At 37.3% G+C, this 21,710-nt stretch overlaps 1 protein-coding gene across 6 annotated transcripts in view; it reads left to right on the top strand.

Annotated features, from left to right (window-relative positions):
- LOC139965787 (uncharacterized) overlaps positions 1 to 19,853 on the top strand; it is a 94,963-nt gene extending 75,110 nt beyond the window's left edge. For 4 of the 6 annotated variants that reach the window (XM_071968483.1, XM_071968484.1, XM_071968485.1 and 1 more), the window contains 8 exons: positions 2,958 to 3,115; positions 6,245 to 6,394; positions 7,347 to 7,535; positions 9,910 to 10,248; positions 11,738 to 12,005; positions 13,550 to 13,641; positions 14,289 to 14,457; positions 14,923 to 19,853. In XM_071968483.1, coding sequence (XP_071824584.1) covers positions 2,958 to 3,115; positions 6,245 to 6,394; positions 7,347 to 7,535; positions 9,910 to 10,248; positions 11,738 to 12,005; positions 13,550 to 13,641; positions 14,289 to 14,457; positions 14,923 to 15,869 — 2,312 coding nt within the window. In that variant the 3' untranslated portion in view covers positions 15,870 to 19,853. The remainder of the gene's footprint in view (positions 1 to 2,957; positions 3,116 to 6,244; positions 6,395 to 7,346; positions 7,536 to 9,909; positions 10,249 to 11,737; positions 12,006 to 13,549; positions 13,642 to 14,288; positions 14,458 to 14,922) is intronic. The other 2 variants (XM_071968488.1, XM_071968487.1) reach the window with 2 other exon arrangements.
- Positions 19,854 to 21,710: the final 1,857 nt, after the last annotated feature.

The raw sequence follows: 21,710 nt of genomic DNA, 5'->3' as shown, positions 1-21,710 counted from the left end.
AGGACAGGTGATGTGGGGGCAGTATACAGCGTAACATAGTTAACCTTTGGTGATGATGATGTCTGTCCCTCATACAGATCTCAATCTCCAATATTTTTGCATCCTTTGCATGAAAACAAAGAAATTCATACTGACGAACTACCATTGGATATAATTTGCAATTTGTCCGGGAATAGTTTGATCTGCTTCGGAATTCAGCAAAGGGCCAATGTGCCACACAAATGCAAAGCTGTATATTAGCTTATATGGACATTGCACGTCATTGTGCAATTTATGATAAAAAAATAAATCATGAACTTTCAGTCCCGTACAACTTGCTGTAACTGTTTCTTCTCTTTTGATTTCTGAAATCAAGAAGGTTTTTTGTGGAATATAAACTGTTAGTTTGGGTTGGGGTGAAGGAGGGTTGGGGGGAGGGGGATTGATGGTAGGATATAGTCTCAAAGATGCGTGTTTTAGGTGCAGATAAAGCAAAAGAATTAATCATCTGTGATAGAGGAAAAAGAAGGAACATAAAAGGAAATAAACAACAAGAAACAGTTTCCTGATTTGGATTGGAGTCTCTGGAGGAAGCAATTAAGCTACATTGGAAATGATAACAACTGTGTCAAAGACAGGAATATGATTCATTGTGAAAATAAAGCAACAAATCTCTAAATTGAAAGTGAAAACAATGGAAGATAACCTATGGGATATATCACAGAGGAAGTGGTGAACAAAGGGATAGGAAACAATGGGACCGGAACATGAAACAAGGAAAAGAACAATTCATGGGAAAGACTTCTCACAATGCATAGAATATTGGCAGGAATGGAAATAAGTGAATATCTTGATGACTATAGAACTACTACTATACTAACCACAAGCCATTCAGTTGTTAAAATTGCACGAATGAAGAATTACCCCAAAAAACTGGATGCATTTAGTTTCAAGTTGGAGACCACATAGGTAATTCACTTTTGGGTGGGGTGGGGAAGGGGTGGGGTGGGGTGGGGAGAGGGTTAGTAATGGCATTAAACTGTGTTATACCGTGAGAGTGATTTAAAGGAAGGGATCATTTGGAAACAGTTGTGTTTAGGTTCATTCCCAACTTGATGCCAAATAGTTGCAAGCAAAGAGGATGCTACTAAATGACTGAAATGAAATTATGTGCATGCTTGGAATGAGAGATTCGATCTCTTTTTCATTCCAAGTCAAAAGAGGATAATTAACAACCTAAAGTATGGCAAAGGAGTTTAGGGAAGCCCTAGCTTGCAAAGATTAATGAGTTTGGAAATCTTTTTGTTTGTTTGCAGATTTCACCGTTTTAAAGAGCCCCCCCCCCACCACCCACCACTGTTGAATTAATTTGTTCAGGCTTTTATTGCCTCCCTAGACATTTCACCTGACAAAATCTGATATGCATTAAATGGAAGAAACAAAAAATATATTTGATTTTCCAAAATCAGTCATATTTTCCGGCTCAAGTTTGATGACTTTTGCTAATAAAAAGTGAGAAAGCTGTATCTCAGCAAATATTAAAAAATATATTAATAGGCAAAGTCTGATGAAATCTTGTTCTTTTAATTGCTGTAAATTTAATATTCATTCATTCATTCATGTATCACTAGATTATGAAAATCTAAATGGTTGTATTTGAATTCATAAATGGTTATCTTGTAGTGAACAGACCTTTGAGGCTGGTTGGTGAAACTAACGCAAACTAGCAATTAAATTTGATCTATGAGCTCCTTTTGAATCAGGAGGTTTATGAGCACCTAGGCACAGTAGGATCATAATTTTACTAAAGTTTTGTTTAGACAGAGGTTACAGAAACAGATGTAGCAGCAGCTAAGATTGGATGGTAGTTCATAATTGGCAAAAATCAACTTTTTTTGACATCAATTTTATTACTAACATTTAATGAGTTCAGGAGGAAGAGCAATTATTTTTAAAAATTGAAAGCGCTGGTTAGTAATTTTACGAAAGCAGGTTTTTATGGCCGATACAAAAAGAGGAGACACGTCACGCAACATCTTCATTTAATCTTCTTTCAGTTTAGCTAGAGAAGGTGTTGATAATGGACATACCCTGCGCAGACGTCTGTTGTAAATCGTAACTACATAAAGGAAGCCCTCGATAACCTACCTCGAACATTGAAAGTATAAACATTAAACCCTGACAGGGTAAATACTCCCATGCATAGAATAAGATCAATTCTCTTGCTGAAATCTAAAGGTGTGTCTACATTTCACTGACTTACAGTAGTGAATACAACTGAACTGAGGGACTGTGTCCACGTCACAAGAAATCCAATCAAACTTTTATAAGTTTCTGTACTGTGATAGAGGGGTGGGTTACAGTGGTCATTCATAATGTCACTCATCATTGGATGACACATTAAACACATATATAACAACATGAGTGATAATTACTTAACCAAAAGTAGAAGAAAATTGTAGCCCGGGGAAAAGTTGTACATTCAAATCTCCTTTCTAATAATATCCACAGAAACTCTCATGATTCCGTAAGTAAAATGTATTTAGATTTGATACTCGTCTCCAGAATATATCCCTTTAATAGAAACAAATTGCCCCATTCCTTTCTCTTTCCTAGCATATTATTATCATTTTTAGCTGGTTAATGTTACATAGGTTTTTCTCTTCTGTCAGGAGTACATATAATAATTATCAAATTATTGTAATTTCAAAAATTTACATATTTTAATTTCACCAGGAGTGAATACAGCCCGACCATACTACCTCAAAAGTGATACCATGTGTACCTCACAGTCATTGTTTTTATGTTGTGTTTGAGGATGTCTTCAACAGATGTTGTATCTAATCCCGACCGCTTATCATGTGCCTCAGACTTAACATATCAAATCCAAGTTTATTCGCTAGAGATTTACTAGGATTACGGTGGCTGCGTGGTGCCAGACAGTGATGTACACTTTCTATCTTTTCTCCTTCTGGCAGGTAAAACCAGCGTGCAGTATCAGCTAGATACAGCTATGCAAGAAGTAGGTGATATGTATGTTCTGCTGGAAGAGACAGAGAAATCGGCTGTTCGAAAAGCGCTGGTGGAAGAGAGAGGGCGCTTTTGTTGTCTGGTCAATTTGATGAGACCAGCTTTGGTAAGTTCATCACACTGGGATGCATTTACATCGGCAGAGAAATTGGATGGTCCTTCTGAGAACAAGACAGACTGTATCATTCCGTATCGACGTTTCCATATTTTGACCACTGTATAAATCCTCACGTTAATATTTATGGTACTCCCTCAAGTGTGTGTCTTGTAAGACTTGTCATTTATAAAAATCCAAAGTCATTCCTTGAGTGTTCAGTGTGTTTGAACAGCATGCAGAAGACTTGATTCATCCCCAGTCACAGTACATATGAAGAATCACCATGGTATGTATGGTAGACCAGAAATGCCTCCCGGGAAGATGACGTGGCTTAATACACATCGTGTGCTTACCACATGGTAGCCACGGCACTGCCAACAACAGTCAGTTGTGCTCCTCTTACATTAATAGATACAGTGAATGGAGCTGGTCATAATATACAAGTATGAGCATCTTGTAAAGTAATACAAATGAGCTTTCAAAACCGTCATGAATTTGGAGAGAGCATAACAATTCATATAAAAGCTCTTTCCTATTGAAAATCAGAAAGTTGTAATGTTTTGTGTTTATGACTGGAGAAATTTGTCTTCTACACTTTATCTGTTTGAACTCAGAGAGAAAGGTTGGTTCCTCTAGATGTCAATGCCCTTGTGGGAGGGTTTGCGGTGGTATTTCCCAGTAGGAGTTGTTCTTATGCTCTACCACAAGTATAACGAATTGTACCACTGTCATACTATATATATATACATATATGTATTCTGAGAGTAACAGTGACAAAGAGTAGTGAGACAGGTGATTACTAGCCCCCTTCCTGGCCATGGTACACCTCTCCTTCCCCTCCCCATTTTGAGGACATTTCAACTTTTGTAACGTCAGGTTTCTTTCGTATAATGCTAGCTGCCTATTAAATGTCACAGTCTGAGTTCTCTCAAATTTTGCTGAGCATACTGTAAGGTAAACTGATGTAGGCCTGTGTAAGTGAAAGTTAAAACTGACACTAATGGTTTTTAATGGAGCTACTGTGGCTATACCTGTATTAATGTAAAGCAGTCTCAACACACTGGTACAGTGGGCTACAATACATATGTAGAGTTGATTTGTTACAAGATGTTCAAGAAGCCTTGAGAAAATCTGATGTATTGTCATGAGAAAAACATAATCACTCATTATAGGCCCACATCACTTTCATAGTACACCTGTAATCACTCATTATAGGCCCACATCACTTTCATAGTACACCTGTGGCTAGGCCTCTCGGGTCATATATGCATATAAAAATCAATACAACTGAAGCGTTTGACTTTGAACTAGTAAGGCTAAATTAATTTATTAAATTACTTTGATACCAGTTAATACCAGCTTATTCCCCCTCCCCCTCCCCCCCCATGTATAACAAACAGGAACAGTTTCCATGGTCGGTGTGTACCACTTGCACTACAGTCAGTTGTGGTAGATATGGCTGAAAAGTGGGCATGTGATGGAAATGTAACCGAAGAAGAGTCTTCTGTGACCACATTCAATTGATTTAACATCTGTCACATTATACATGTTATGAAATAAGATCACAGAACACAAATTGGAGAATGATTTATAGCTATGATAACAAGCCCCAGGAAACTAAAGATCAGCACCTAAAGAATAAAGAGATATTGAAATGATGGTATGGGCTAGGAGAACAACAATGTATTAAAGCCTAATTTACATGTGTAGAAAAATCAATGGATATCTATCTGGAAACACTATACCAGTATATAACTTACAAGGGAGTCAAAGTCAAGCTAATGATCACATTCCAAGTAGTTGTTGTGAAAGCTTATGGTGAACTATGACCTTCTCTAGTTCTTAGTTATCTCCATGGTTCTTTGAGTTGAGATATCTCTGTCATCCCAACATGGCCTTTACACAGAGCATCTAGTACCCCAGCTGATACAGAAATGTCTGCATCTTAGCTCTACCCCTGGATATCCTAGGGAGATTTAATCACCATAGCAACCAGCCCAGCAAGCAGTGCCATAGGTCTAGGAATGATAGATCGCTGCAAGCGCAAAGATGTCAAACTGTGTTAGGATATGATTGATGGATTGAAAATAAGAATTTGTTTGTAAGGGACTGCAAATGGAAATAAAAGAACAGAAGACTATTACAGATATGATAAGAAATATTAAGATATAAGACGAAATCATCTCAAAGGTGAAAACCCTCCTGGGCTCCTCGCTCGCAGAGACAAAGGAATTTTCTTCACCACGTCCCCTATTAATTTGAGAATTTTGACTGTTGTCCTATTTGATGAGTGGAAGGTTTGCTGAGCACCACTCCAGCAGTAGTAATATTGATAATTAAGTCTTAGGCTCTATTCATGGATTTTTTCTTGGCATTCTTTGGAGACATTTGATCATTTCTTGGAATGGGTGGTTATTGCCCTTGTTATGATTGCTACGAGAAACCCGTTCGTAATTGATGATTTAGATTTACAGTAAGGGTATTGCATTATAATCGCAGTGAATATTCATTGCATATATATTGACTTGTGCTTCAAAGCACTAACCAAATGCAGATTGGATAATACCTATTGCAATGCTATAGATGCTATAGAGGCATTCAGTGCAGTAAGCAGAACCATCCAAGGATGGTATATTTGCAGTTTCAGTACAATTCCCAAATTGAAATTTAGCATCATTGATAATTTGTTCGACATCTGTGGAAACTGGTGGTGAACATTGTCTGTCAAACTCTTTAGCTGCCCAAATCACCCAGAAGTAATACAGTAGACATAGTAGAAATACATCTGTTATTACTCCTCTCATACTTCCATCTCCTGACCTCTAATCCCCTATCCCCCCTCCCCCACCCCTTCAACTGCCTTCCCAGTTTAGGCATAGATTAATTACTATATTGGAAAGGTCTGAAGCCATCCAATTTCCAAGATCAGTAGGATTAAAGATCGGATTCAGGCACACCCTGAAAGTAATTCTCTGTTCTACGTTTGAAACACTGAAGATCTAAGTGAATGGATGGAGACAGGTCAGTGAATTATACCTGTTTTTGACCGTATTTGTGACATTTACAGCATAATTGTTTCTCTGCCATCCATATGTTGAAAAAGTTCTATTTCCTTATTCTTTTTTTCCATTTTTGCAGGAGGAAGAGCTTTCTATGCTGGGAGAGATCATGCACCTGCAGTCAGTCGTGGAGGAACTCGGAGAGCAAACCAAGGACCCCCTAGACCTACCACCTGCCAGTGAACAGGTCATATTAGATGTCAAAGGTCTAGAGAACCAGATGACATATGTAAGTGTGGTGTACCTCAAACAGGAAACAAAAATAAACGCAAAAAAATAAAGCAAACGTTATCACTGTAAAACTTTGAGGTTTTTGGAAGTTTATAAAACAAATGAAAAAATAAAGTAGAATAGGGTGAAGTTAATATTAAAATGTTTTCCCAAGAAGAAGGACAGTACTAGAAATGTCCCACATGTTTAGTGGAAGGTATGTCTGTGTAATTAACAACTTTTATAGGCAGTAATTAAGTCTGATTTGGGAATTTTGGTGTCACTTCTCCCATCCATCCGCCTCCCTTCCCCTCCCCTTGCCCCTCCCATTTCCCCTCCCCTTACCCCTCCCCAACCATCATACTAAACGAAAGACTGGTCAGTTTGAATTTAAATTCTTATATATCTTATACATCAATCTGTTTTGTAGCTTTATAGGCTAATTGAGTGCATGGTAATTACAAGATTTCCATTGTAGTTGCACAAAATGTTTGCTTTTATGGCATGGAAATGAATCTTGTGCAATGCCAGCGATTAGGGCAAGATCACTTTGGCTGGTACCATGGCAACACCAACGTAACTTGTCTGAATTTTACCACTCTTTATCTTACAATGATTGATCGATCGCATTGACTCTTTCTTTTTTTTAATCTGTTTAAAATCCAAACGTGAATGAAGTAAATGACTTTACCCTATGTAATATGTAACTAATGTGTTTGATTTTTGCCCAATTTTTACAGTTATGAAAATTAACAGGTGGAGTATGGAGTTTAGGAGTTTTTTATTGCAAAGTTAGAAGTTTGTCTGACGAAACTGATGTTAACATAATCTAAACTTTCAAAGCCCATAGCTTTTTTTTCCATTATGTAGATTTTCAATCTTTGAACCCTACCCCTTCCCCTCCCCCCCCATTAATTTGTCATTTTGATTTCAATTCGCTGTAATAAGTTGGTCGTTCTTGACACCTACAGTTGAAGCCAGTTAGACAAACCCCGCCTTTGAATAAAATTGCAGAAGAGGTCGTCTTTGATGATGATGGCGATGATTCAGATCATTACGTTGAGCTACCAGCCCTTGCGGGCGATTACATTAACAAAGGCCAGCAGCCACCACCACCCCCCTCTGGTAAAGTGGAACTGTCTGTCAGAGAGGAACCTAGGGTAAATGCTAACAAATTCCAAAGGAACGAAAAAAGACAAATTCTGCCAAATTTTTGCAACCTGCATAAAACAAATATATGGGGGAAAAAAGCACAGCACACTTTGGTTATGAAATTTGCATGACAGCATGATTTTGTCCTTTACAACAGGGTTTTGGTATTTCATTTATGTTGGTGACACCTTCTGTTGGTCTGTTAGTTCTGCAGTAGTTCTCATGTACAGAGGTACGCCTCTCGCTTTTTAGATGCATAGTGGGTTTTGTTTTCAGTTGGTAATCTTTTCTTTCTCTGCATTTTATGGTTTGGATTTTTATGTTTGTTATTGGTTTGTAAGTAAACCTTTCTGTATCTTCAGAACATTCTAGACTCTGGGCCATGTTTTACATAAACACAGTTAAAATTCATTAAAATCCCCAAACTCATTCACCCCCTCCTCCCACCCCCCACCCTCTTCTTGACCTCAGTAAAACAAAGTATTTTTCTATGGTTCAGAGAAACATAACAATGTGCAATGTGAAAATATATAGATAGTGCTAATGCTAAGTACAATGAAATTGTTATGACCATTCTATGGAATGTAATGCCATAGTACACCTCTCCACTGGTTGAATATACATGAGGTATTGTTTCTCAGAGTTGCTCCCTATACTCTAGTCATCTCTAACAACATAAAGAAGCCTTTATGGTATTGTTGATCCCCAGCAGTGAGGTTCCTATTTCGTTTTTTTTTTGGGGGGGGGGGGCTATATAGGGAAGCATTTGAATAAGTGCACATTTTCTGTATACATCTTTGCATGTTCTGGAATAAAGATGGTTGACTTGCTTTTAATTGCCAATTAGGATAATATAACTGTCCGATCCTGTTCCACATTAACTATAAGTTTGGAACAGCTTCTTATTTTACTCTGAATGGGTTATGGGAATTAATCTTTTCCAATTTGAAACTGTTTATGCTTTACCTGTCATCATGGTTACAACTAAAGAAGTAAACTGCAATGCCAAATTTTGACTGTGGTATTTACATACCACTGATTATTACAACCCTTTGTTCAAATGGTGGAGTCAGTGCAAGCACCATGTAGAACTAAGCAACTATAATGTACATGTCTGTGTGCATGTGTACAGCGGCCTCCATGTACAATATATATGATGGTATGGGGTTATGACTGCAGTGTAGCCAATTCTCTCAACATAGAGACATCCAGCAATCATTTCAAAAAGTGGTTCTAGTGATTGTTCCTTCACCTGTTTGATCTGTTTTTACTGGCTGGTTCAGGACCCCTGACAATGGAGTTGGGAATTTGGGGGGACCATAATTGTCACCACATTTCATCACCTCAAAATGTTAGTCTGACTCCTGGCTTCTCCTTTCTTCAATTTCAAATCTGTGTTCTCTATTTGATGACGCCAAGTGCCGGTTGCCTTTGCAGTGTGATTTGTCTCAACATCAAATGAACTTGAAAAGAATCTTGGAGTCAGTTGCATCCATTAATGCAATTATCAGATTTAAAGGTCGTCTCAAGACAAACATCAACATTTCCTGCCTGTATATATATATACAACAATCACTCAATCAAAGCGAAGGGATCTGGCTAAGCTGTCTTTTAGTATCAGATTTGAAGCTGACATTGTACACGTGTACAAAATGCTACCAGCTCTGTTAACTTTTCTTTCAGTATGGCTAGTGTATACATATATTGATTTATCACTCTCATCTCTCTAAGTAGATACATGGCAATCGTTGCATACGTGATTGCCGCATAAACATGTACCCACACACAAACAAAAAGTGTTAACAGTAGTCATAAATTAAATTATTTCATAATCATAAGGGTGCACTTCATTTTGATATAGCTTCAAAATGACATGTTACCAATATTTGTGTGATTTCATCTGTCCCATGTTGTTGTTGTCGTTGTTGTTGTTGTTTACATGATGCTGGTACTATTAGGCTCATATTGCAGTGGGTATGCTGGTCTCTTATGACCCCTCCTCCCACCCCCTCCCAACCACTCCCTACCACTCCCTCTACCTGCTTTTCTCGCCATCTCTAAAACTCTCCTGGAAAACTGGATGATAGATGACAGGTTTAACAACGTACAGATAAATATTATTCAGTTACTTGAAGGAAACTGTAAAATTTGTTTTTTGATTCACAAGACATTTTGTTGTCCAATTCAGCTTCAGAACCTATTCAGGTGACATTAATTTGCTACTAATACGGACTTTCATAATGTTTTAAGCAGGTGTTGTCATGAATTAATGGAATCTTGCCTTTCACTATCATTCAATCAAAGAAATGCACTTTTCCTTTGTTGCGGGGGTTTTATATTTTAGTCCTTTATTTACTTTTCTTCATGTTTTTGCAAACCAAGACTCCACCATCGTCACCAACACTTTCCTCCGGGTCTCGCAAATCCAGTGTCTGTGGAAGCATTGGAAGCATGAACAGTGCAGACTCCCGGTCCAGCAGTTCCCTGACCTCTGGAAATTCCAGCCACTCGGCCCACTCCCATCCATCCACCAATCAAGTGGCCCACCATCGCCACCGTAGCCTCTCCACCCCTCTAAACCCGGCCCATAGACTCTCGAGTGTATCGTCCCAAGACTCTGGTTTCACATCTCAAGACACTCTGTTCATGCGGCCTGGCACACCTACATCTCAACAACAATACACTGCAGGAATGCAGGCCAATCATGAGTATGCACGACAGGTACAGCAAGTTTTTCAACATTTTTGAGTTTTCATTTTTCTTTTGGGAATTTTGCACTTCATATATTTAATATGACTGTGAATGTGCTGTTGTGTACAGTATGTTTCACAGGTAAAGCTATCCATCGGTATCGACAGTAAATCCATAGGTCGACAGTATCGACGGTAAATCCATAGATCGACAGTATCCATAGGTTTCGACAGCATTCGGTTTCGAGAGTATAGGTATCGACAGTAAAGGTTTCAACAGTAGGTTTCAATGGTATCGACGCAGTTCTAGGTATGTATGATTTGGCACTTCATACTAACAATCATTCACCAGGTGTAAGCTACCACACAGATCTGTAATCTTAGCCAAGTACTAAATGTACAGAAAGCGTACTCACTTATAGAACAAACATTTAAAATTGGACTTAACATTCAATTTGTTTGTAAGGAGAATTTGGTTATAACTTTGGGAGGCAATGTGGTCTTGATAATTGCAAAGCATGCCATTAAAATTATTGTTTCTGTTTGCTCAATAATAGGTAAGTATTGGCCATGATATTGAAATGCAGAAGTTGCTTTTGTATGTCAATGCATCATTATCATTATTATCACATGAAGAGTATGGGAAGGGGGTAGGGTGGGGGGGGGGGTGGTTAGAGGGCTGGAAAATGTATGATGTATGGATCTGGCAGAAACATTAGAGGGAAGTGCGCAACATATTTGCTCATCTGGTTTGTTTCATAATAGTAAACAGCCTTTTACAAACTACAGGTACAGCCATTAAAAGATGTTTCTTTTGTTGGGATAAGGTTTTCATGATTTTGACCAAACTTTGGAAATATTAACACATAATTAGATACATTCAACCACTCTGGCAGAATTGTACAGTTACACCAGTCTGTATGGCTACTCCTCAGTTACCATTTACCTGTTTGATCCAATGATCCCTAAAACTATACTCAAAAAGTCGGTCGGGAAACATTGCCTCTGGATCTGCAGGAAATGTTCCAAATGTCAGAAAATTTATCTCTAGTTTGGAAGCTTCCTGACGTCCAAGGTCCAAGCTAGTGTCGGGGATTCTGAGCTTTGAGGGGTGGGAGTCTGGTGGATCATGGTGCAATGCTCATGGATGATCCCGGGTTGTGGACCTAAAAGTTGAAGGCCACTAATATAATCCATACCAAACACAAAGATTCAGTTGTTCACATTCAAAAATGCTCAAAACAGAAGTAGAGCAAGTGCATAGTATCATATACTGATGGTAACATATAGCATGTTGTTACTTGAGTTTCACGCCTGTGCGGCGTTGTCTGAAGATCACCGCACAGTCGTGAAATCGAGTAACAGCATGCTGTAGGTTACCATATATGTATACAAATACATATAATTTTGAGTTTCAAAAGTTTTGAAATAAGTACCAGAATTTTGGAGATTAAAATAATTCATTTCATCTTCATTTTTCAACTTGAGAGCAAAAGGTTCCCTGCTTTATTTTAAAACAGCAAAGTTCTGGTAGTGCCTCATCCAGTGGAGATAGTACCCCTTCTTCCTCCCCATGCCAAAATTATGCACCCATGGGTGCAAATTTTACACCCATGGCCAACCAGCCAGCAACTGCAACTCTTGGTCGAAGGTCGAATCGGCCCAAGCCTGTGCCAACTCCCTCCGTACCAGTAAAGATTCCACACGAGAAGCTACCAGACCTCCCAGCAGCAAATAAGACCAAGAAGAGAGGTTTGCCTAATTATGAAAGACCTCAACAAGATCAGAGTAAGTATTGTTCTAATTCAATCAGGCTATTTTAATTTCCAGCAAAAAGTTAACAAATTTTGTAATTTTTACTTTTACTTTGTTTTTGCTTTGTTTTTAACATCAGCAATTATTTTCGTCTTGGCTCTAATTCAGTTGTCTGTGGTTAAAGCCATAAAAATGCATGTTTTATGACACCTTATTCCATAAAATTATATGAATCCAGATGTGGGCCATTGTTAAGTTATAAAAACTTAGCATACGATAAATTAGTCCGTTGTTAAATAATAAGAACCTTGTTTACAGTGCAAGAATCCATTTCTAAATTTATAATAACAATGGACTGTTTTTAAATCATAACAGCCAAGCTCTAGTTTATAGACCGACCATCGTTAAATCACATGAAACACGTTCATAGTAAGAAAAATATATATATAGCATATATCAAGTCTTTACCATTTTTAATGAGTTGCACTGGCTCCCGGTGAAAGGTCATTTTGGTACTAAAGGCCTTTGCCTTTTGTCGACTAAAGCTTGGAACTCGTCAAAAAATCTGGCGAATTTTATTCAGCTCAAAATGTTTAATGACAGATAACTCAATAAAAATAATGAATATTAATTTGAAAATTGCATAGAACTTTGTCATTTTCACTGAGCTTTTAGGGCAGTTAGCTGGAAAGGTCAAAGTTCAATTTGGCAAACACACATTGAGACTTTTAAGGACAAGATTTTGAGATAGGATTTTCAACTAACCAGTCTTTTACCTTTAGGATAGTAATTGCATTCACTGCCACCAGAATCACTTCACTGTATGTTGTGGAATTGCTCCTATTTGGTTGCTATGGATGTTCTTAATTATTACAACGGGAAAAAGTTTTGCTCTGAGACAATCCTTTTAGGTTGCTGTCAGTTATGAGTTGTTATGACAACCACTCATGGTTTGCTGTAGGTTTCATCATTTAATTAATATGAAAAATGAAGTTGATCCCTGTGAGAAAATGAATCGTTAAAATGAACCGACAAGGAAACTTTTGAAAAGATTGCTGAACTGTGAAACTGAATTTGTTTGAACATTGATAATTGCTGCTAATTATTGATGAAGAATTTCTATTAAGTTGACAAACCTGGAGCATCCTTAAAAAGATGACACTTTGATGTACTTTACTTTTAAGCTGATCATTATGACCCTATGAATATTCATCATGTCTGTCTAATAACCACAATGCAACAGTTGTGTCTGATAGTACATCACGTCTTCTTTGTGTTTAGTTGTTCCTCAACCCTCAAAGGTGACACTTTGATTTACTTTATACATTTGAGCTGATCATTAATGAACCTATGAATATTCATCATGTCTGTCTAATTACCACAATGCAACAGTTGTGTCTGATAGTATATCACGTCTTCTCTGAGTTTAGTTGTTCCTCAACACTCAAAGGTGACACTTTGATGTACTTTACATTTAAGCTGATCATTAATGACCCTATGAATATTCATCATCTCTGTCTAATAATCACAATGCAACAGTTGTGTCTGATAGTACATCATGTCCTCTCTGTGTTTAGTTGTTCCTCAACCCAAGACTCCGCAGGAACAGGAGGAGGATGACTGGGCCAAGAAAAGTGCCACATTACCCAGACGATCAAACTCAGTAGCAGTAAGTTCAAAGTCCAAGGCTTACAATCTTATTTTTTATATTTTTCATGAAGGGGAAACAATCTTTTTCAAAGTTAGTAACAGGAATTCAGAAAGAATGTATGAAGAACAATAACATTGATGTTGCATTGTCTTAAGTTTATAAAAAGAGAGTAAAAGGGTGTGTGAAAAATTAAGGTTTGTACTGGCCTGTTCCCCTGCCTGGAAAGGAGAAAGCAGTTTTTTTGTTTTTGTTTTTTGTACACTTACATTTTAAAATAATATTTTCTTATTACATACTCCCTTTTGATGTCCTGTTTATAAATATTGATGTTTATACTGGAAATAAATAAATGGAAAAAAAAAGGGAACAACAGTTTTATCATGAGCGTTACACTTGGGAAGCTGCATGGTGTTTCAAATAAAACTGAATCCATATATAAAGAGACACAGCCACCCTGCCAATAACAAGAATGTGCGGAGACGAATCAAAACTTACCCACAGACTCCACATTAGTAACTAAGGATGTACAGGGACATGAGGTTAATAAGGGGAACAGGGAACTTCAGAGGAATTCCCTGTGAAATATAAAACTCGAATAGAAGATTATCTTTATTCTCCTACAACATCAAAGCAAGATTGTGTTGTTCAAATTCTTGTTTCTGTAGACACCCTACGGTATCGGTGGAACCATCCCCAGACACCATCGCCCTGCCCTGGATCTAAACGGAAGTCATGACTCTGGCTACGACGAATCTGGACAAATCCTGCCTCCGCCGATCGGATTTGAGGGTAGAATGATGAACTTGGAGGAGAACCCTTACCTGATACCAGAGAGTAAGTGACATCTTGAGGCAGATCCTCACATTGAGAGGTTGCACCTCATTCCTGCAGCTTTGGTCGGTTTCACAAATGAGGCGCAACTGCTCATCGTTAGGAAACATCTATCTAGGAATCTCATCACACCGTATTTTTCACTTCCCTCCTTTCAAAGAAAAGTTACTAAACGTTGTATAAACTCACTCGGAAAAAAATGTGACCGTTTGGCTCTTGTTTCATAGATTGAGAACATATTGTGGAATAATATATAGAAAATATTTGGAAGGGATTTTAAGAAATGTGGGCATGCTTGAAGCCATGGTTGAAACTTTATCTGAGCAAGACTTTGTCCTGTTGTTCCCTCTGACTTTACCAATGATTGACCAATGACCAGGTCATTTTCATGAGCAGGCATGTTCCTTTGGGGTCAGGAATATTTCTTGTCATGGTCGAATAAATTTAATCTTTTGCTTTGTCATGCAGATGATGCTAAACCTCTGAACAGTAAAGTTTCACAGAGTCAGATGAAAGAGTACCTCAAATCAGGACAGGTATCTTCGAAACCTGGGAATTCACGGTCCGCCACCGGCACCCCAACCCACCAACGACATTCCTCCATGGGTGCAATACACACAGAGTCTAATGAAAACACCTACCAGAACATGGCCAGGTCCAAGTTGGTGGTGAAGGAACGACCCCCACCGCCCGTAAGAAGGACCCCACCTGATAGTTTGCCCGAACAGAGAGGTCCCACTACCCAGTGGGAAAACCCCACATATGCGGAAGCTCAGTTTGACGATTCTGGAAAGTTTAAGCTCCCCCATGCGGTGGAGAATGACCCCAGCCAAGAGCAATCTACTACGTATGACTACCCTCCACAACGTCACTACCAGAAGAGACCACCAGGCGTGGCAAGAAGCAAGAGTATATGCTCACCAAGTGAGTTTGGTCCTAATCGAAATTTTGCGCAAGTTGCACTGCTAGAGAACCTCAATGCAAAGTTAGCACAGCGAAAGTCCAACCCAGTAACTCCATTGGATAATAGAGCCAGCCAGGAGGGAAATAGATATGTAGTTAATCAAAGTACATCGCAGATGACGAACAAAATGGCGACAAGCACATCTCGAGGCAAGGGCAGTGAAAGAACGCACCCTCACGTGCCGCCGTCGACCCAACAGGAGGGACAGAGAACAATAGAGAATGATGAGGGGCCTGTTCTGTATGACTATCCCACACATTTGTACTCCCAGAGTCGGTTATCAGCCGCCATGGAAGATCTACCCCCACCCCCAGAGGACTTTATGACCGATACGACAGACGAGATCCCTGCCCAGGAATCTGCTTTGCAAGTAGCGATTAAAGAGAAAAGTAGGAAGTTGAAACGGACTGAGACAATGGATCGATCGGCACCGAGAATCTCAAAGGACTAACACAAGCTAGGTAGTATTCCTCTGTAAATATTGACTGGAATCTTTCTGGAATCTGCCAAAATTGGATTTCTGGCTCTCTCTCTTTCGTTTCTCGACATGGATATTCATCTCCATTGAAGGGTTTAATTGGTGCATTTTTGAAGTTCTGTTTGGGGTTTTTTTGGTTTTCCATTGCACTTGGATTGATGGCATTTGTTTTGTTCTTGTTTAACAATTTTTTTATTTATTTTTATTTAGCTAGAGGTCATGTGGTGGTGTGCGACTTGTGTAGCTCTATTAGTAGGGAATTTTTCTGACCGCAATTGTCTTTGGACGTTGCATGTGAGAGGTTTTTTCACACAAAGGACTGAAAGTTCACATAAATGAGGGTGCTATTTCCCAGAGTCATACATAGCTGATCATGGATAAATACGAGGAAAGGGAAAGCTGTATTATCCTTGTAACCTGATCGGGAATTCAGTAAATACTTTCATCATTTTCACTTTCTCTTTACAGCTATAACTTGTTTTTTGGGGAATGTTTAGTAAGCCATTAATAGTATAAAGCAAGCATGCACAAAACTGTTATCACAAAACTTACAGAACAATAAAGCCATCTTTCCTGTCCGTAGTTTAAGAGGGAATAGGCCAGCAATTCCTCCAGGGTTTAGGTAGGTCTGTTAATAGTCGACTCTGAACACTGGCGTGAAGTGAAATATCTCCTTTCATAAATGAGAAATCAGCCGCCATACAGCAGCAGTTGTCCAGCTACAGCCAAATTCGAATTCAACATGATTGTTGCTGTCATAGACTGTAAGAGTTTCTACGTAGATTAATAACGTCACAGATAATATGAATTTAGTATCTTGCCGATATCAACTTTTCAGTGCAGCACATTTCCTCTGATTCAATATAAATAGGTTTTTTTTTTCTCCATTGAAACTGGAATAGTTATCCTCAAATTCAGCATATTAAGATTACCAAAGAAAACAATTTACTGTTGTGACTTTTATAGTATACTACTTACTTTCATTAGATATCCCATGGTGATGTTGGGTAGAAACCTCTTTTAACCGCAGTTTTGAAACCGAGCTTGAGCAAATTCCATCGTTGTATAAGTGGGAGGAAGTAATAGGTATTATTGGACTATCTGGACTTAGTGTCCAATATTTCAGAATATCTGGATTTATTGAAAAGAAGCATTTTTGTGTCTATGAATTTTCACCTGTGTGCAATTCAACATTATCCTAGTTTTGGACGTGAATGGAACAATTAAATGAAGTTTTACACTCTCAGAATGGTAAAAGAAAATTTTAGGAAAGAGTATAAAAAAAAATTTGTTTAAATCACAGAGGAGGATTGGTGACAAGAGTTAATTTATTTAAATGATTATATTGAACTGTAACTTTTATTTATATATGTTTTTTTTTTAGAGATAGTTTTTAAGAAACTTGAAAGAGAACATTGTTAATATATATTCATCAAATGACGTACATGAAATTACGTCACTGAAGTTGCAGGCAACCTTGGTGAAGAAATGATATTAAACCCCCTTTAAAACACACATTACAAACAAGAAAATAATGAAAAAGGGGTTACAAATATCGGAAATGATAGAATGTTCTGAATTAAGAACATACTACCAGTGAGTACTTTGTCAGTGTTTTGACAAGGGGAAAGATTTGTAAGTATTATTCTGGAAAGAATAATATGGAAAAAGAACAGTAAAAATTATAAAAGTAAAACAGAAATTAAGATGGTTGAAAGGATTTAGCAGTAGCTTGTGGATGAGATGAAGAATCTATTGAATGTAGAGTAGTGGGATGTGTTTCCATGGTAACATCTCACACCATACTTCTTTTTCCACGATCCCTTAAGATAATTTTTTATTTAGAAACTTTAATGTCACAATTGGCGATTAACACCTCAAGCAAGTCAACTAATTTTGTTCAAAAAATTCTACACATAGTCCAGCCTATCACATGTTTTGTCATATGTAACCTAGGCCTGGCCTTATTTGCACATAGGAAGAGGGGAAGACTGTGTTGTGGTTATTCATGGTGAACAAACCTCAATACACATGACAGCCTATCACACTTATATAGCAGATGTAACTTAGGCCTAGTCTTCTTTACATATAGGAATTTGAGCAGACTGCGATTTCAGTAACAAACTGTACGCAGCCACTTTTAATGAGGTTTGTAAAGTGTCTTCCAGTTATTCAACCAAATTAAAATTTATTCAAAGTTGTGAATATTGTTTGGCTTAACTTATGGTTTTTAAAAACCTGTTCTGAGAAATTCAGGTTGTATGCTGTGAGCTCATTGTTTTCCTGTTGTTTTGCATAATTTCTAAAGTCCGTTAACAAATTTGGGCTTTGTTCATTTCTAATTTGTTAAGATGGTTTGTTACAAAAAGAATTTTTGAAATTCGTACTGAACTATTTTGTTTTTTCACAGAGTGAAAATCACCTCAAAACATCTAGTTATTGTCATTTTTAATGAACCTTTTGCAATATAATACTAAATTTAAAAGATGCGGTCAGTAGAGTAACTAGGTACAACAGTTACAGTGATAATTTCTGATAAAATCGGGCACCTGTTCCGTTGCTGATGTTTAGTCCAGAAGTCCATTGCTGAGAGCCAAAAATAATGTTGATTAAAGCTTACTGGTTCTAATTATTATAAATTATTGCAATTTTATTAAGTGATATTTGAAAAACCTTAATTGTATGGAAACACTTTGTTTGAAAAACAGGAAGTTAGTGAGGTAAAGGAAAAACATTTTTTGGTGAATTTTAAGACATGCATAGTTGTTGGGGAGGCCTGTCAGATGCCATGCAAATCAGTTATATTAGGGTTAATGCTTCAACTTTCATGCTTTAAGCCCTACAAAGCCAACATTTGGTCCTAGAACCTTTCCCAAAAGCTAAGGCAAACATAACATAATCAGTTGGAATCGGTTATGGGTTTGAAAAAGGACAAAGAAACCATGTGAAAGATTTGGTTCTTGTTTACAGAGATATCTTACTTTTCAAGGTTTGATGTGTTGGGTTATAACAAGACATTGGAATGCAATGGGAGGGGGGGGGGGGGTGGGGGGAGTGAGGTTTGTTTGAAAATAAGTACCAATTAAACCATTTCCCTAGCAGTGGAATGAAATATTGGCAGATTTTGTAGGAAGAAATATCAATGGAACATATGACTCTTAATTTTTGTTTGTTTACTTAAGAAGTTTATTCAGAAAAATTGTTAATCAATAAGTCACCTGAAATGTTTTTGTGTTGCTGGTTCACACATGTACAGTATTACGTTAATCTATGTAATTGTAACAACCACGAAAACAATTTAAAAAAATGAAATTTTATCTGTTATTGATTTGAGGTTTATTACTATGAAAATGTTTTGAATGAAATGGTCAGACGAGTAGTTTAAGTTAAGGAGTGTAGTATTAAAAGGGTTTGCAGTGAAATATTTGTCAATGGAACATGGGCAATCTGAATTTCTAAAACTTGATTAGAGAGACTTTTAAAAGATGCAAGATTAATAGAGAAAGTGAGCGAAAAAAAGTATGAATATTCTTAGAAATAGATGTGTTAGGTACTTTTTTGTCATAGTTTGGAGAGATACTTTTTAGTTTCATATCAAAAGACATCCAATGTATGGAGATGGAACAACTCCCACCTCCCCCCACCTCCCTCCACTATGACAAAGTGTAGATGCTACACCTGATGGAATTTTGTCACAATTCGGACGTCAACTTCTAGTTTCAGATGGAAATGAAAAGGACCATTGCTTAAGAAATTTAAGAGTGGAATCATGATTATTTTTGTCGATAAGTTGATTTTTTTCTTTAATTTTTGTCATGATTTGTATTATCATTATTAGTATTATTATTATAATTATTATTGTTATGATTATTTTTATTTTCAGTATTCTTAGTTCTGTAATGCCAGAAGCAATTAACCTATGTAGTGTGATGTAATAAACCACAAAAGGGAACATCATTTTTTGGTTTTGTCCTTTCCTTCTATTTATGATTGATATTTTCTCATACTTTCTTTAATAAATCTGAGCAGAAATCTCGAATTAGCAGATAACATTGAGGGTGGGGTTTGGGGGGGAATTAAGTCTTGAGTTTGCTCTTCATTCCAATAAATGCTTCAGTAGCAAGTGATTCTTCAAGCAAATAGGAATTCCTGTATGTACTTCAATTAGGTCTCAAGTGTGACTAGTATTTGTCTACAACTTTAAGAGTGCTACAAAGTTTTCAAACGTATTTTTTTTTTTTTTTCTGGAGGTTCAGATGCCTCCAAGAAATTTCGAGACACCCATAAATGTCAAATAATTAAATGTCGCAGTGAAGGATAATACTTTTTGGTGTAGTGTTGTCTTGAGGAGTGACTATGTCAACTCTTTCTAGCTTAATTTGACCTATAATTACCTTTGTTCCTGCATAGGTATGACTCACAGAAGAACAAAAATAGCCAAGCCAAATATTTGAACTAATCGAGTCATAACTTAAGATATGAATACACTAGAGAGCTTCCCATAGCTTTATTTTGTGCAGAAAACAGCATGCATCAATAAACCAACTTCTGTTGAGGGGGGTAATGTGGAACCTTTTTCTTTTAGTCTTCAAAGATTTGTTTAAATTAAAAAAAAAATCGGTCGTTTTTTTACCTTACGACCCCTTTTTTTCACAAAAAAAATCGTGGGATTAGCAGACACCTTTAATCAACTATTCCTATCAGATACAACTAGCTAAGGCATAACAGGACTCAAATCATGCGCCTCAAAGACATATATGTACATAGATGGCTTGAATTGGGTGAACTATATAAAAAATGACATTTGTCGGTCAACAGTTTTGGCTAAAATACGCTATCATAAAAAATATTTTCTCCCGAATGCCTCAACCCTACCCGCAAGATATTTACCTCTCCAGAACACAGTGAGAAGGAGAAATATATAGAAACAATTTAGCAATAGCGCCTCCAATATGTGAGTAATCGTTAGCAATTCAACCGCATGGAGCATTTTGATCGTATCGAATTTCGGGCAACCACAGTTGAACGTCTCGTGTTGCGCACAGGGCATGGGTATATGGCAAGCCGTTTTAACATTTACCTTGTTATTCTACTTAAGTAGAATTAATTCACGTAAGTAGAATACAATTAAGCTGCAGTGAAATCAATTGCCCCAAAGTAGAACTGCATTTTACTTAAGATTACTTGTACCAACTTTCTTTTACAATTTCACTCAACTAAAATTTAATTTCTTTCTTTTTCACTTAAGCTAAGTTGTATTCTACTTTAATAAAATACAACTTCACTCAAGTAAAATTTAATTTAGCTAAAGAAAATGTGTCTTTCTTTTTTAACTTAAGCTAAATTGAATTTTACTAAAGTAAAATACAATTCTACTTTAAGTAAAAATACATTTAGCTTAAGTGAAATTGAAGGATCGATGGTCACATAATTACAACATGGTTGTTGCTGCTAGTTCTACTAATCTTCCTGGTTTACAGTGTGACTGAATTCTCTCAAGTGTCACAAACACTGTAGTGCAAAATGTGGTCTTGCAGTTAATGTATGGGAACAATCGCTTCCAGGACCTCCAAAATAAACTTCGGTCATGTCAAGAAAATTTTGTGAGCATCAGCGATAAGAGGTGAATGAGTCCATAAGCAGCAGTGGCGTCGTCAAGGGGTAGCCTGGGGGGGGGGGGCACATGCCCTCCCCAAAAAATCGTGCCCCCAGATGCGGTTTGTAGTGATAAAAAACATATTCAAACAAAACCATTTTTTTTACAAAAGGACAAAACGTATTATGTTCATAAGTAAAACTTCTTTCCACCGACCA

The sequence above is a fragment of the Apostichopus japonicus genome, chromosome 3 (assembly GCF_037975245.1).
Source record: "Apostichopus japonicus isolate 1M-3 chromosome 3, ASM3797524v1, whole genome shotgun sequence".
Taxonomy (NCBI): domain Eukaryota; kingdom Metazoa; phylum Echinodermata; class Holothuroidea; order Aspidochirotida; family Stichopodidae; genus Apostichopus; species Apostichopus japonicus.
Note: the sequence above shows the minus strand (reverse complement) of the source record. Positions and strands in the feature narration are given on the sequence as shown.